This window comes from Anabrus simplex, chromosome 1, assembly GCF_040414725.1.
Source record: "Anabrus simplex isolate iqAnaSimp1 chromosome 1, ASM4041472v1, whole genome shotgun sequence".
Taxonomy (NCBI): domain Eukaryota; kingdom Metazoa; phylum Arthropoda; class Insecta; order Orthoptera; family Tettigoniidae; genus Anabrus; species Anabrus simplex.
In genome coordinates this window covers 644280020-644295600 of record NC_090265.1, presented here as the reverse complement: position 1 = coordinate 644295600, position 15581 = coordinate 644280020, and the positions used below count along the sequence as shown (strand labels likewise).

At 40.7% G+C, this 15581-nt stretch overlaps 1 protein-coding gene across 3 annotated transcripts in view; it reads right to left on the bottom strand.

Moving 5' to 3' along the window:
• The window catches only part of cyc (basic helix-loop-helix ARNT-like protein cyc), an 816156-nt gene that overhangs the window by 57002 nt on the left and 743573 nt on the right, over positions 1-15581 (bottom strand). For all 3 annotated transcript variants that reach the window (XM_067135751.2, XM_067135753.2, XM_067135752.2), the window contains 3 exons: positions 11281-11373; positions 3634-3751; positions 1899-2063 (listed from right to left, as the gene is read on the bottom strand). In XM_067135751.2, the coding sequence (XP_066991852.1) occupies positions 1899-2063; positions 3634-3751; positions 11281-11373 (376 nt within the window). The remainder of the gene's footprint in view (positions 1-1898; positions 2064-3633; positions 3752-11280; positions 11374-15581) is intronic.

Here is a 15581-nt window from a genome sequence, read left to right as displayed (position 1 = left end):
TGAAGATTTTTATCTTTCATAAATTTTTCACAATATTCAATACAGAGAAAACAATTGTTTGTCTACCCCTAAGACCCATTTCTTGATACGGGGCCAGGGATGACGTAAGATGAATTTATATGACATTGTTTTTACAGCCTGATGTCCTTCCTGATGTCAGCCTCAGTTGAGGAGCTAATGAATATGAACTAAATGATTGTGAATGAAATTGGATAAGGAGGTGGAAGGAATCAGCTGTGTCCTATGCATAGGAACTATCCTGGCATTTGCCTGGAAGTGAAAATGGGAAACCACAGAAAACACATTCTCAGGACAGCCGACGGTGGGGTTCAAACCCACTTGTCTCCTGAATGCAAAGCTTCGCACCATAGCTGTAGCACGTTTACACATGCAGCACTCTGCTCAGTACAGAAAAATCAATTACATGCTGATAAAATAAATATTTATTAAGCCACTTTACTGTAAATGGTTCCCATTATTAATAATCAGGAGCTAGGACTTTTTACATTTATAAGTACTTTTGGAAAGAAGTATATATTGTAGATATTGTTTTCAAATATCTGCTAATGATGGATTTCCACAACTTTTCCACATTTAAATAGTTAACAAGTATATCTAAAAACAACATTTTGCTCACAACTATGGTTCCTAACAGCACATGTAACTGAAATTATAAGCCTAATTTTTCCAAAGGTTTCGAAATGAATTTTGTTGATGGAGGAGTGAATAATGGTGATTCTTGAGAGTGTTAGGTACCAGGTGCTAGCAGGAGAATAAAAGGATAAGTGATGTTAATCTCTTTACTCTGGTGGTCTGCTGTAGCAGTCCGGAGAGAGCCTTGCCAGGTAGCAGGTGGACTGGTACAGTAGTCGTGTTACAGTAGACTGGTGGAGAAGTTCGACCTTCCAGATATCTAGCGATTATCTCATGAGTCTGTGGTTACTAGGAGAGACACCAGATGCCGGGAGCAAATAGTCCAAAAGTAAGGGTTCAAGCGATCTTCGCGCTCATTATTTGCCGCCTAGTTGCTGTCCACTGCCAATGTGTTAGTGCGTCAATAGGTAGCTTCAAAGTGTTCTGGCACCATGTTCCATACTGTAGGAGAAACTATATACTCTGCAGGAAGCTCAAACCCTCATACTGTGCAATGACTCTGAAGAAGATGAAGATTGGAAGGATCTCCACCAGTGCTGTATCCAAAGCCACAGATCTAAATGGAGCATAGGAAGCTTTGAATGAATATACACAATGATATTTGATTGAACTGAAGGATATATTTTAAAAAGAAGTAGTCAAATTGTCCTCGCTTAACAATACAAATAAATGCAAACGAGAAAGTGGAGAGCGGAAAGTATCCCATAGTGTGAGGAGGGCCAGCTTCCCCTGGCTCTTATTCTCAAGGCCATGCTTTTGTTTTGCTCAGCAAAGGTGGAAAGATTAAGATCCAATGCTTCTTTAGCCCTGAACACTAGGTGATATCCACCCTTGAAATATACAGTTCTGAGCTCGATAGCTGCAGTCGCTTAAGTGCGGCCAGTATCCAGTAATCGGGAGATAGTGGGTTCGAGCCCACTGTCGGCAGCCCTGAAGATGGTTTTCTGTGGTTTCCCATTTTCACACCAGGCAAATGCCTTAATTAAGGCCACGGCCACTTCCTTTCACTTTCTAGGCCTCTCCTATCCCATCATTGTCATAAGACCGATCTGTGTCAGTGTGACGTAAAGCAAATAGCTAAAGAAAAATATATATATATACAGTTCCTGCGTTTTCCACAAACAGGTATGGGAAAATCAAGTTTGCAAATGAAAATTCTGTACTGTGACCAAAGATTGAATGACAATTTTGGTTCACTTTTCTCCTCATAGTATGAGCAAGATACCAACCAACTTTTAACTGACCCAAGTTTTGCTGCTTTTTCCGCCTGTGGCACCCAGTGGTTGTATCAGTCTCTTCCTTTACTTGGACAGGTACTTTGCACTTCATTCGACAGAAGAAAGATCTCCGAGCACCAGGACATAATCTCGAAACACCTTGAGGTACGTCCGTCTTCACTGGCAGCATAGCTGGAAAAATAAAACTGGCCATCATAAACTTTGTAATAGCACTGTTTCAGTAGCATAAGCAAAATGTCAGAAGAAAGGTTATGCCATTAACTTCAGCAACCATGAAAGAATGTATTAACTATTGCAAGAAAAGTTATTTATAAATGATTTTCTTTTTAAAGCGTGCAATATTTACCAGATGAATGAAAATATATATTCTTTTCTTTAACTATCTTGAAGGTGGAGGTTCACATTTAATACTGTAAATCTTCCAACAGGACAATACAAGAGATTCTGAAAATCTCTTACGAACCTCTCTACAGACACTGTCATCAAAATCATCAATATAATTTTACTAGTAAGAAACTGGACTGTTTGCTACTGATAATCCTGACTTCACAGATAGGTATATACAAAATTCAATAGAAATTATTACATAATGACTGCCCTACATTGTAATTATTTGTGATAATACCATGCACGTTAGTGATAAACTGAATTAGATTCTATTCTTAATAACTCATATCACTTTTTTAAGATTTTGAATAGTGAATAGTACTATTGGCAACTGAGTACCAAAGCAAGTTTTACAGCATGAAAAAAAAAAAAAAGTTATCTTAAGCATTTTATGTTGTACTAAACAGTACTATTATTATTTCACATTCATTAATTAATAAATTCAAAGGCTCTGAATTTACCATTATGTTTGGAATTTCTTTTACATAAAGGTTTCCTCTACGATTTCTAGTCATCTTTCATGGATTACTTGTAATTAGGGGGCGGATGTTGCTGAAATGTCATCCTTTTTCCCTTTGCATTAGGACGTTACTCACTACTATAGATGAAAAGAACTATATATAGATATGACAAATGATAATGACATGTCTTTATTTTGCATTCTTTTGCATTTTTGCCGATTTGGGATGATAAATCTTATTTCAACTTTCAAAAAGGTTTTATGTCAATACAGTATATACAGTAGCATTTTAAAGAATTTTTCGAATTTAAAATGTTTTTTAATTTATGTATGTATTCTTTACTGTCAGGCTGAGAAAAAGTCCACAAGTGACAATATAAAAAAATATACATTTTAACATAACGTATGGTTAAATTTTCTAAATATCTTTCATGACCAAGCAAACTGACCAGCAGTTGTTGGTGACTAAGAAAGGGTAAGGAAAGGAGTGTGAGTCTCCTGTGAGCCCTGTGTATCAATTTCAATGTTCCATTTTATTCTACCAGATGGCACAGGAAACCAGATTTCTGTTGGGCTATCTATGGCTGAATTTTTATTCATCTTTCTGGGTAAATACCAAATCTGTCACAAAGATATTTTAAATGCCAAAATCGAATGACATGGAGAGTCGAACCAACATTTTTCCACTCTTCAAAAATCTGTCTACCTTTGACAGGTTTGAACTATGATCTTAGCATCCAGAGGCTGGCGCTCTATCTCTGCCTGTGATGTCACACAAGCTTTCAGATTCCAGGTGGCTACTATAAAAACTACATTGTACGTACCCACATTGCACATCTCAACGAAGTGAAACCAAAGAAGAACAAGAAATAAAACTGGTAACAGAGAACTCACTCTTGGCATCAATTAACCTTTCTCGTGGACTGAGATCAGAGGATGAGAGTTGTTCTTTCACTTTAGCGACATCCTTAGGATGCAAGATATCAAACCAGCTCTGGCCTAGCAGATCTCCCTGAAACAACAGACATAATTATTTTGGTGACAAAATGTTTCTCTCAAGAGAAAAAGTTCTCAAAAAAATAGTATTTTGAAAACATAAACTACGCTAAATGAACATGAAGCTATTGACTTGCAGAATGTCAAGAGAGAGATGGCATGGAATTATATCAGTAGATGAATATGCTTGAGTGGAGTTTTTAAAAGTAGGAAAGCTCATGATATGAAGATAAAGTTGCAATTCAAGAGGAAAAATGGGGTTAAATATTTGTTTATAGGGACAAAAATCAAGGATTGGAATTATTTACTACAAGGGAGACGTTTTTTGCCAGTGAGTGTATTTTGCCTAGATTTTACACTTACCCTTTGCAAATAGGTTATTATAGTTTAGTTTAGATAACATGTATCATTCATGTGAATTGCTGCTTTCCTTCCAAAGAAATGTTCATGCCAAGCAAGCAAGCAAGCAAGCAAGCAAGCAAGCAAGCAAGCAAGCAAGCGAGATGATGATGATGATGAAAAGCTTTATGTGACAAGTGATAATTTTTTAATTTATTTTTTGTTATTTGCTTTACGTCGCACCGACACAGATAGGTCTTATTGAGATGATTGGATAGGAAAGGCCTAGGAAGTGGAAGGAAGCGGCCGTAGCCTTAATTAAGGTACAGCCCCGGCATTTGCCTGGTGTGAAAATGGGAAACCACGGAAAACCATCTTCAGGGCTCCGACAGTGGGGCTCGAACCCACTATCTCCCGATTACTGGATACTGGCCGCACTTAAGCGACTGCCGCTATCGAGCTCGGTGACAAGTGATAAAAGGAACATAATAATGAACATCTCAAATATACAAACTAAAGTAAACTCAAAACTCATTAGTATAGCTGAAGCATTACCTGGCTGCTGGGCAAGGTATTAAACCCTCTAAGCTGCCCATTTAAGAACATGTCACATGAATATAAGATCATAACAGGACCAAGAGAGGCAATAGAATATCTGAAATTTCATGCAAATACCTAAGACTCAATTTCTCATTTCAAAATGTGGTGGAGGTGATTATTGTTTTCATGGGGAAGAAACAATGTATAACATCCTCCATGAACAAGGATGCTATACGTCTAAGCCATGCTGAGATGACCTCTCAGCGAATGTTGATGCCTGCTGATGAAGGTGGGAAGTAGAAATGAGTCTACCTGCCTTAAAGGAAATAAATTTCTAAAACTTTTTTCTCATATGCATCATTTTGATAGAAGGATTAATAAGGGAGATAATCACTAGCGGACAGATTTTCAGTACAAGTTCCTGTGGACTTAACTAAAAAGCGGGTGCTTGTAAAGCATATTTCTTATAGGTGAAAAACTACTGGAGATATTTTAACCATACTTCATATTTAACATCTAGCTGTCCATGGGAAGGTGTTAAGGTCCATATAATTTTAAATTCCAGAAATGACTGGGAGTTTGTACTAAACCAAAACTGTGATTTTGCACTCCCACAAAATATACAATCCAAACTTAATGGAAATCTACCTTCCTTAATTGAAATCAATTTCTAAAACTTTTTTCTTGTGTGCATCATTTTGATAGGAGGATTAATAAGGCAAATATCATTAACGGATGGGTTTTCAGTACAAGTCCCTGCGGACTTTAATCAAAAGCGGGTGCATGTAAAACATAATTTTTAGTAACTTGAAAACTACTTTAGGTATTTCAACCAAACTTGATATTTAGCTTCCACCTGTCCAAAGGTAGGTTTTAAGGTCCATATCATTTCAAATGTTCAAAACTGACTGAGGGTTTATGGGGAGACTGAGAAGAAATGAATGTAAAATAAGTGGAACTGATGAGGAGAATATGGTAGTGTATGAAGATGTGGAGACTGCCCTTGTTTGTTTCACTTGGACAAGATGGCATATCTCATTGTTTCTTATTTTGTCCCTCTTTGTTCTTAAGAATTTCATTTCCACTGCTTGTAGTTTGCTGATATTTCTGCTGGTTTGGATGCAGGTTTCTAGACTGTATTTGGTAACAGGTACAGAAAGGCTTGCGTAGAGTATTAATTACGATATAAATGGAATTTGCTTATCTCAAAGTAGTTTTCTCACAAGATAACAAAACCGTGCTCCATTCTGTACTACATTAATGATTTCTGAAGATGACTGGCTATCTATTGTTACTACACTGCCAAGATAACAGAACTGATGTACTTGTTCCAATTTTAATCCATCTAGATTGATGTTGGTACAGATGTTCTATTGACTAAGAGGCAATACTACCATTTTGGACTTGCTTATCTTGAGACCAAATTGCTTGAATATAGCATTCCAGTCATTCAGCTTCTGTTGTACTTCAGCCTCATTATCAACCCATATCAAAACATCATCTGGAAAGGCAAGAACTTTGAACTCAAAGTTGTTGTTGAATCTCATAACTCTTTTCATTATTTCATCCCAGGGGGTGCCAGAATTGCTTTCCATGCTAACTGCTCTCATAGCTTGTGATTTCGCTGTGAGGACACTTCTACAGCGTGTTCCAAGTGGTAACATTAGTAAGCAGTCTCCGGTCAGCTGTTTAATTGTTTATTGCATGTTTGTTAAACGATTCAGTACAGTGTGTGAGTGAAGTTTAGAATATGTGCTGTTATTTAGTGTAAGGAAGTAGTAAAATTAGTAAAAGCAGGAATAATTGTGCTGTCTTAGAGTGTAAAAATGTGACCTTTAAAACTGAGAATGTAATTTATCACGGCTTTCCAAAAATTATTATATCTGGCCTATATGGATGTTGTGGTTCAAAGAACTGATATAATGTACCCTAATGCTGCTAGAATTTGTTCTGCACATTTCCTCCCTCATAACTATGAACGCAACTTAAAAAACGAACTGCTCGGCTTGCCATCAAAAAGGAAATTGAAGGCAGATGTTGCACCCTCCCAAAATATTCCTAACTGGCATGGAGATGACATCAATGCTACAAGTACAAGAAATGATGACAATCAGTTAACAACATATGCACCATTGGTAGTATTAAACTAATTGCTATACTGATATTCTGAATGGAAAAATATCTTAAATTATTGTGAATAGGGTATTCCTATTACTATATGTCCTTCCTCTATGATTCTCTACTTGTACACAGAAATTATTACATTAGGTTCTACAGAACATCGCCAGTAAATGAGTACAGACACGATTCTTGAGGTAGCTGACAATACCAAAGAAGACATCAATCAGCTGAAGAGACTGAAGACGGAAAATTTGTCATTAAGAAAATAATTTATGGCCCTGAAGCAAGTCCTAAGTTACAAAATAAGCTGTGGGCTACGAAACAATCTACGCACAATTCGAAACAAGAAGCACGTAGTGAATTGAAGCGTGTCTGGTCTCAATGTTTCTCTCCTGGCCACATTCAGTCCCTTCTGAGCAAAAACAAGAGAATGAAATGGGGCTTCCAGGACATTGCAAATGCCCTTATCTTAAGAGCACTCTCTCCTTAGGCATATGTTCATTTTTAAAAACAGGGATATTCTCTATCTCATCGCTGAACCTTTCAAAATTGGGCCAAGCATTTTAAAGTGTAAACATGGAATTCTGACAGAGATTGTTAAGTGCTTGTTTCGTCATGTGTTACGATTCATCTGATGACGTGATTTTAGTTCCAAATAATTCCCTTAAATTCACAACAAAATAATGTCGCTGTATGTGAGAACAAAAACATTCATTGGGTAGAGACGAACCAAAAAAGATATATAGACATTTTAAGAAAGAATGCTGTGGGGAAGAATCTTCTCTGGGTAGCTTTACCATCATTTAAGACAAATCTCCAACAGACCATGAGTCTAGATGTATAACAAAATATTCTTAAATTATTGCATTTCCTGTAACCTACATGTCATATAACTCATATTTTTCTTTATTTTGAAGATGCCATAATTAATTATAATAGGTTTGATACTAATTGTCCTTTATGTTAAGTTAAAAAGTGTTGAATTCAGTGTTTACCTCATTTATATGTTTATTACGTTCATAAAATGTTATTTTTCACAATTCTGCAATCCTGCTGTGAGTGTATGTGTATCACTACAGCTACAGATTTGATGCGCTATGCTTTTGTATTAATTTTAAATGATAAATGTTATGTCCTCGAAAGATACATGGCTAGTGGAGTGCAATTAAAATATCTAACAAGATTAACTCAAAAACCTTCAGCTAACTGTACACTTTAACACATAAAGAACTGAATCTGATGGTGGCACTATCCTCAGGATGATGTTATGCGCACCAGCCAATGGCAGCGCAGTTCCCCAGAATGGCCCTACCTGTTAGTATTCTAGTTACATTGATTTTATCCATTACCGCAATGAATAAAAGTGGTGATAATGCATTGCCCTGTTGTACACCCTGCCTAGTCTCAAACCACTCTGAATATCCATCTTGACCAGTATCAAGACAAAAATTTGCTATTTTTCCTTTCCTTGATATATTGTTGTTGATTTCCCAAGTGGATCATATTTTCTTCTTCTTAATCTGTTTACGCTCCAGGGTTGGTTTTTCCCTCGGACTCAGCGAGTGATCCCACCTCTACTGCCTCAAGGGCAGTGTCCTGGAGGTTGAGACATTGGGTTGGGGGATACAACTGTGGAGAATGACCATTACCTCGCCCAGAAGGCCTCACCTGCTATGCTGAAGAGAGGCCTTATGAGAGGATGGAAAGATTGGAAGGGATAGACAAGGAAGAGGGAAGGAAGCGGACATTGCCTTATGTTAGGTACCATCCAAGCATTTGCCTGGAGGAGAAGTGGAAAACCATGGAAAACCACTTCCAGGATGGCTGAGGTAGGAATCAAACCCACCTCTACTCATTTGACATCTCGAGGCTGAGTGGACCCTGTTCCAGCACTCGTAAAACTTTTCAAATTTCGTGGCTGAGCCGGGAATCCAACCCGGGCCTCCAGGGGTGGCAGCTAATCACACTAACCAGTACACTAAAGAGGTGGTCGGATCATATTTTTCCACTATTTATGGTTGGATAAAGCAATGGTGTCCTGGCTGAATTGTTTGCATGTTTTGAACCTTCTGACAGGCTCATAGATTGTTGGTGTTGGTATGGTCTGAAGTGCAAAATTCTCAGATGTATCAATTGGGTTTTAAACCAGGATGTGAAATCGTGGTGGGGAAGGGAGGGATTTCCCCTCCCCCCCACCCCCTCGACGACTAAAATTGCCCGGGGAGGATTCTTTCATTTTAAAATAATGAGGAAAATGTAGAACACATATAATTTATTACTGAAATTAATGATTTTTACTGCACATATTTTCATAAAAACATCAGCAGTAATTCAAATGACAGCCAGACCTTGAGCTATAAAACAAGGCAGCAGTGGCAACTCCGCAGCTGCAGCCTATTGTTCACGTTTCACTCTGGCAAGTTCATCTGAAACCCGGGCAAAAATGTAAATTACTCTAAGTAGCTCGAGCTTACACCACTCCCCTACTTCTTGGAGAGGGTGTGATTCAGATAAGTATCAATAGGACAATATTCACTTCAGGTGTGTACAAACCAACAAATTTGTTCAGTCAACACTTAGCCCTGGTAGATGAAGGTTCTACTAATAAAGCAATAAATCAGGACAAATCACGCTTTGTCTGGCCTTTATTAAGAAAGAGACAGTCTCTCATAAACTTCTCAGCTGATTGTAATAACTTTATAATGTTATAAGGTTATAACAACAAAATTCAAACAAAAAGATCTAAAATTTACATTTTTCTGAGAAAGGGGGTAATTTACTTATAGGGGAATTTTATACGCCCCCCCCCCCCACTGGATACTGCCTGAAGTAAACAATAGTATTTATGTTCCTACGTTCCTTCTCCCCACCACCATTTCTTTCTAGTTTTGTACCCTGTTTTAAACCCTGAACGCATGGGTAGTTAGGGAAAATGCCAATAGACTGGTGCATATAAGTCAAGCTCTTTTTTTTTTTTTTTTGCTATGGGCTTTACGTCGCACCGACACAGATAGGTCTTATGGCGACGATGGGATAGGAAAGGCCTAGGAGTTGGAAGGAAGCGGCCGTGGCCTTAATTAAGGTACAGCCCCAGCATTTGCCTGGTGTGAAAATGAGAAACCACGGAAAACCATTTTCAGGGCTGCCGATAGTGGGATTCGAACCTACTATCTCCCGGATGCAAGCTCACAGCCGTGCGCCTGTACGCGCACGGCCAACTTGCCTGGTAAGTCAAGCTCTGAAATCAGCTTTAACTGTATTAGACACAGTGGCGAAGCATGAACTAAGTAAGGGGGTAGACAGAGATTTCTTTCATTTAAACTGTTTTAATCATATTATTATATGGAATTTTGTTTTCGACGCATACATCTGTATTCAGTATTATATTAATGACACTGAAAATAAGACAAACCCTATAACAACCTATAACCCTACGTGCACTTGCTTTATTTTTAAATATAGACGAAATAGACCGCGGGAGTTGTCAAATAACAACATACTTTCAGAATAAAAATAGCAATATATTTCTTTGTTATGTAGATTTAATAAGAGAAATAAGAAATAAATAGTTCGTACAAGTCACCTTAAACAATATTCTTGAAAATGAGTTTAATCCGCCTGTCCTTCATTTCGGCAAATATATCTTACTCTCGTCTTGAAGTCAGGCATCTTGCTAAGATTCCACAGAAATTTCTTCTCTATAGCTAGAGTTCCAAAGTTAGACGGTCTCTGGTTGGTCATCCAATTCCTTAAATACTTTTAATTCATTTGAATGCACTCATAGCGCGTTCACTAGAAACTGACTTTAACGGAATATACAGCATCAAGTTAAGCAGTTTTTTCCGTATGCATACTCTGGAGTACCTTATTAAGACTGGAAGCCAATAGTTGTTGGGGTTATAATACCGCAACTAATATTGGCGGGCAAGAAAATGGATGTACTTGAAGGGTTTTGATGCTGTCATTCATTTATTAGGTGTAAGTTTACTATACTTCGTATTTAAATATTATTAATTTATTTTTAGATGTGTCTTATAATACAGTAAACTCAAATTAATAACATTAAAAGCATGTCTAAGATGGTAGCCAATAAGAGCACCTTCATAAGAGAGATCCAAATACTAGCCAATGAGAGCAAGAAGAGACGCTGGTAAGTCTGTCTACTGGGCGGAGACATCTCGCTATAGGAAAGTCATAGCTCCACAGTCAGCACCTACAGATAGCGTTAGTGTTGCTCTATCTGAAAGCTTTGAAAATCAAAGGGAACATACACAGAATGGACAGCGTCTACTTTCGCCTACGTGCTTCGTGTAACTGACGCGAGCCTTAGCATTGCCGAAGTGAGACGAAAATAAGTAAAGTGGGGAATACACTAATGTCACGAATCTGGAAATAATTAATGTTGTAAAAAGTAATTGAATTAACTAGACAATATTTCTTTCACAAAATGTTAAGGGTACACGCTGTCTACCCTGTCTCCCCTGACGCTTCGCCCCTGATTAGACACAACATTTACAGAACAAACAGTCCCTTTGTATATCTTACCTGTGAATAATTGAGGATCTGGGATACAGATTCAGAAACGTACAGTATCCTGCCTCGATCACAGCCTACAACGAAGAGGAAGCCCTCAGCTGCCTGAAACAAACATCATTTCACATCTCTAATAAAATACCATAACACAACTTACTGAATCCTCCTAATTGTCCTTCTAATTATATTCCACATTCTTTGTTCCTGGAGAAGGGTTATGAAAGGGAAGTTAGAAATATAATTTATACTTCATTTTATTCATAAAAGTTATGGGGTGCACTTATTTTCATTAACCCTCAACTCATAATGAGTGGTCTACTAGACCGCAATAATATTGAAATCTTCTGTGGTTGATTCATGTACACTGACTGACAGAGCAAATGCAACACCAAGAAGGAGTGGTCAGAACTTTATGCCAATTGCAGGGTAGAGTGACGTCACTGAGGTATGCTCATGATGTGAAATGCGCCGCTGTGCTGCGCACGTAGCGAACGATAAATGGGACACGGCATTGGCGAATGGCCCACTTCGTACCGTGATTTCTCAGCCGACAGTCATTGTAGAACGTGTTGTCGTGTGCCATAGGACACGTGTATAGCTAAGAATGCCAGGCCGCCGTCAACGGAGGCATTTCCAGCAGACAGACGACTTTACGAGGGGTATGGTGATCGGGCTGAGAAGGGCAGGTTGGTCGCTTCGTCAAATCGCAGCCGATACCCATAGGGATGTGTCCACGGTGCAGCACCTGTGGCGAAGATGGTTGGCGCAGGGACATGTGGCACGTGCGAGGGGTCCAGGCGCAGCCCGAGTGACGTCAGCACGCGAGGATCGGCGCATCCGCCGCCAAGCGGTGGCAGCCCCGCACGCCACGTCAACCGCCATTCTTCAGCATGTGCAAGACACCCTGGCTGTTTCAATATCGACCAGAACAATTTCCCGTCGATTGGTTGAAGGAGGCCTGCACTCTCGGCGTCCGCTCAGAAGACTACCATTGACTCCACAGCATAGACGTGCACGCCTGGCATGGTGCCGGGCTAGAGCGACTTGGATGAGGGAATGGCGGAACGTCGTGTTCTCCGATGAGTCACGCTTCTGTTCTGTCAGTGATAGTCACCGCAGACGAGTGTGGCGTCGGCGTGGAGAAAGGTCAAATCCGGCAGTAACTGTGGAGCGCCCTACCGCTAGACAACGCGGCATCATGGTTTGGGGCGCTATTGCGTATGATTCCACGTCACCTCTAGTGCGTATTCAAGGCACGTTAAATGCCTTCCGCTACGTGCACTCCCGTACCTTCAGGGGCTGCCCAATGCTCTGTTTCAGCAGGATAATGCCCGCCCACACACTGCTCGCATCTCCCAACAGGCTCTACGAGGTGTACAGATGCTTCCGTGGCCAGTGTACTCTCCGGATCTCTCACCAAACGAACACGTGTGGGATCTCATTGGACGCCGTTTGCAAACTCTGCCCCAGCCTCGTACGGACGACCAACTGTGGCAAATGGTTGACAGAGAATGGAGAACCATCCCTCAGGACACCATCCGCACTCTTTTTGACTCTGTACCTCGACGTGTTTCTGCGTGCATCGCCGCTCGCGGTGGTCCTACATCCTACTGAGTCGATGCCGTGCGCATTGTGTAACCTGCATATCGGTTTGAAATAAACATCAATTATTCGTCCGTGCCGTTTCTGTTTTTTCCCCAAATTTCATCCCTTTCGAACCACTCCTTCTTGGTGTTGCATTTGCTCTGTCAGTCAGTGTATATTTATTTTGCCTTCTCTCCATACTAGTGCAGCTCTTCAAAACTCAGTACTGCTCTATGTATCAAGAACAGTAACAAATTATGGTGTAGAATTCTTTATGGTTCTTCAGACCTAAGTTCATTGTTTGTGGTTCACATTTACTAAGAGTGTAAATCTATATGCTGGCCCCGTGGTGTAGGGGTAGCGTGCCTGCCTCTCGCTCAGAAGCTCCAGGTTCGATTCCCGGCCAGGTCAGGGATTTTTACATGGACCTGAGGGCTGGTTCAAGGTCCACTCAGCCTACGTGATTAGAATTGAGGAGCTATCTGACGGTGAGATGGCGGCCCCGGTCTAGAAAACCAAGAATAACGGCCGAGAGGATTCGTCGTGCTCACCACACGACACCTCGTAATCTGCAGGCCTTCAGGCTGAGCAGCGGTCGCTTGGTAGGCCAAGGCCCTTCAAGGGCTGTAGTGCCATGGGGTTTGGTTTTGGTTTGGTTTGGTAAATCTATATAAAGCATGTGGTAAGCAACTTGAATTAGCAACGCATATATTCTTCATGTTTAGCTACATGGCTAAATGGATAGCATGCTAGCCTTTGGTTCAGACAGTCCCAGGTTTGATTCTCGGCTGGGTCAGGGATTTTAACCTTTGCTGGTTTAATCCAATGGCTCGGGGGCTGGGTGTGTGTACCGTCTTCACCATAGGTAGGTCCACTCCTCATAGACACGCTGGTTGCCTTTACGGCATCAACTCGAAAGACCTGAACGAGGCTTCTTTGGAGGCCACACGCTGTTTCTATTACAGTGAGTTTCTCTCATTGGTTGGCCGGCAGCCGTGCCCAGTTCATCTGCCTCCTGTTGACTCATCACTTTCCGTTACACAGCACAACACAGCACAGTAATGCAGTTCAGGTCCGTACTTAGAACATGTAGTAAGTGTTGATCTGTTGCTACTGTTTTTGAGTTGTGAAGTGTTACTTCAGCATATAATTCTCATAATGGAAAGGGTATTTATGTAAGATAATTATGTGAATACAGAGTCTTGCAGGGAAGTCGTTGGGTGATTTGTAACATAATTTCCAGGTGTATGCCCTCCACATGGAGAGATTGTGCAGAAACTCATAAACAATTTGAGAGAAACAGGTTCTTTACTCGATAAGAAGCGAAGGGTAAAAAAATGTGTGCTTAGTGAAGAGAAAGTAAACAAAATTGCAGAAAAATTAATGTAGCATCGTACGCCTCTCGTACGGTCCTGCCGACCTCGGCAGCGGTCGAAGTGGAGATGTGACGATGGATGGTGAAGGGACCCGATCCCTAGTGAAGGCCCGTCCGGCCGGGTGAGAGCCCGTGCTCGGCGGCCTATGAAATTTTAGTTGGCGGCCACTCGGTCGGCCAACGGAGCAAAGCAAGTCTGTGTCCCGCAGGCCGCACTCGTCGGCGGCGGGCTACGACGCTCGGTTTCGGCTCTCGAGCCAGCCAGCTCCCTGGTTGATCCTGCCAGTAGTCATATGCTTGTCTCAAAGATTAAGCCATGCATGTCTCAGTGCAAGCCAAATTAAGGTGAAACCGCGAATGGCTCATTAAATCAGTTATGGTTCCTTAGATCGTACCTTACAGCAACTTGGACGAGAAACTGGGGCTTCGAAGAGCTCAGCATGGAGAGCTAGGAAGCATATCAGGACAGAAAAATAGCCTCAATTACGGAAGACAAACTAATGTGTGTGAAGCGGAGTTCCTAAAATGATGCCAGAAATGTGTGGATGCAGGAAGAGAACATTTCCAACATCTCCTGTCATAAGGTAAGAGCTTATTTTCTTAATTCTTAATTACTAATTTTCTTCATTTTAATTGTTATCTCATGTCATTACACGGAGAAGCTGAGCGAAGTGTTGTTCTTGTTGCTATGCCGTGGAGCGGGGAGAGATGAGTCAACGGGTGGCAGATAAGCTGGGCGCACCTGCCGGCCAACTGGTGAGAAAAATTCACTGTATTATTATTATATTCTTAATTAATGGAAAGGACCAACACAAGAGCAAATCAAATCATATGAGGGCTGCATAAGTCATGAATGCATGAATGTAGGATCTACGAGATAAAATGGATCTATACAGATGGGAGTGGGGACTGTTCAGTGCTGTGGAATGTATGGTTAATGGCAAGTAGGTTCACCAGGAGGAAACTGTCAGCCATGAAGTCCTTGTTCTACATGATGTTCATTCTCAAGCCCTCAGAGTAGTCCTCTAGATTGTCCACAACATGTTGCCAACAATCCCAGAGACGTCGCATATCAGTCGCCTCACCATGTGTGAATTTTGCAGTCTCATGTTTCACAGTGTTGGCAACATCCTTTTGTGTTGCAAACTGTCGCACACACTATGGTTCTTTCACTTTGGGGTGAGGTCAAAACAGCATGGAGAGAGGTCCGATAAGTATGGCGAGTGATCCAGTACTTCTCACCATCAGCTCTGAAGCTGCCCCTGTACAGACTCTGCTGCATGCAGCCTGGTGTTATCATGGAGAAGGATGACACTGTAACTCAAGTAGTGTCCATCTTCTGTCCGTGTGCATG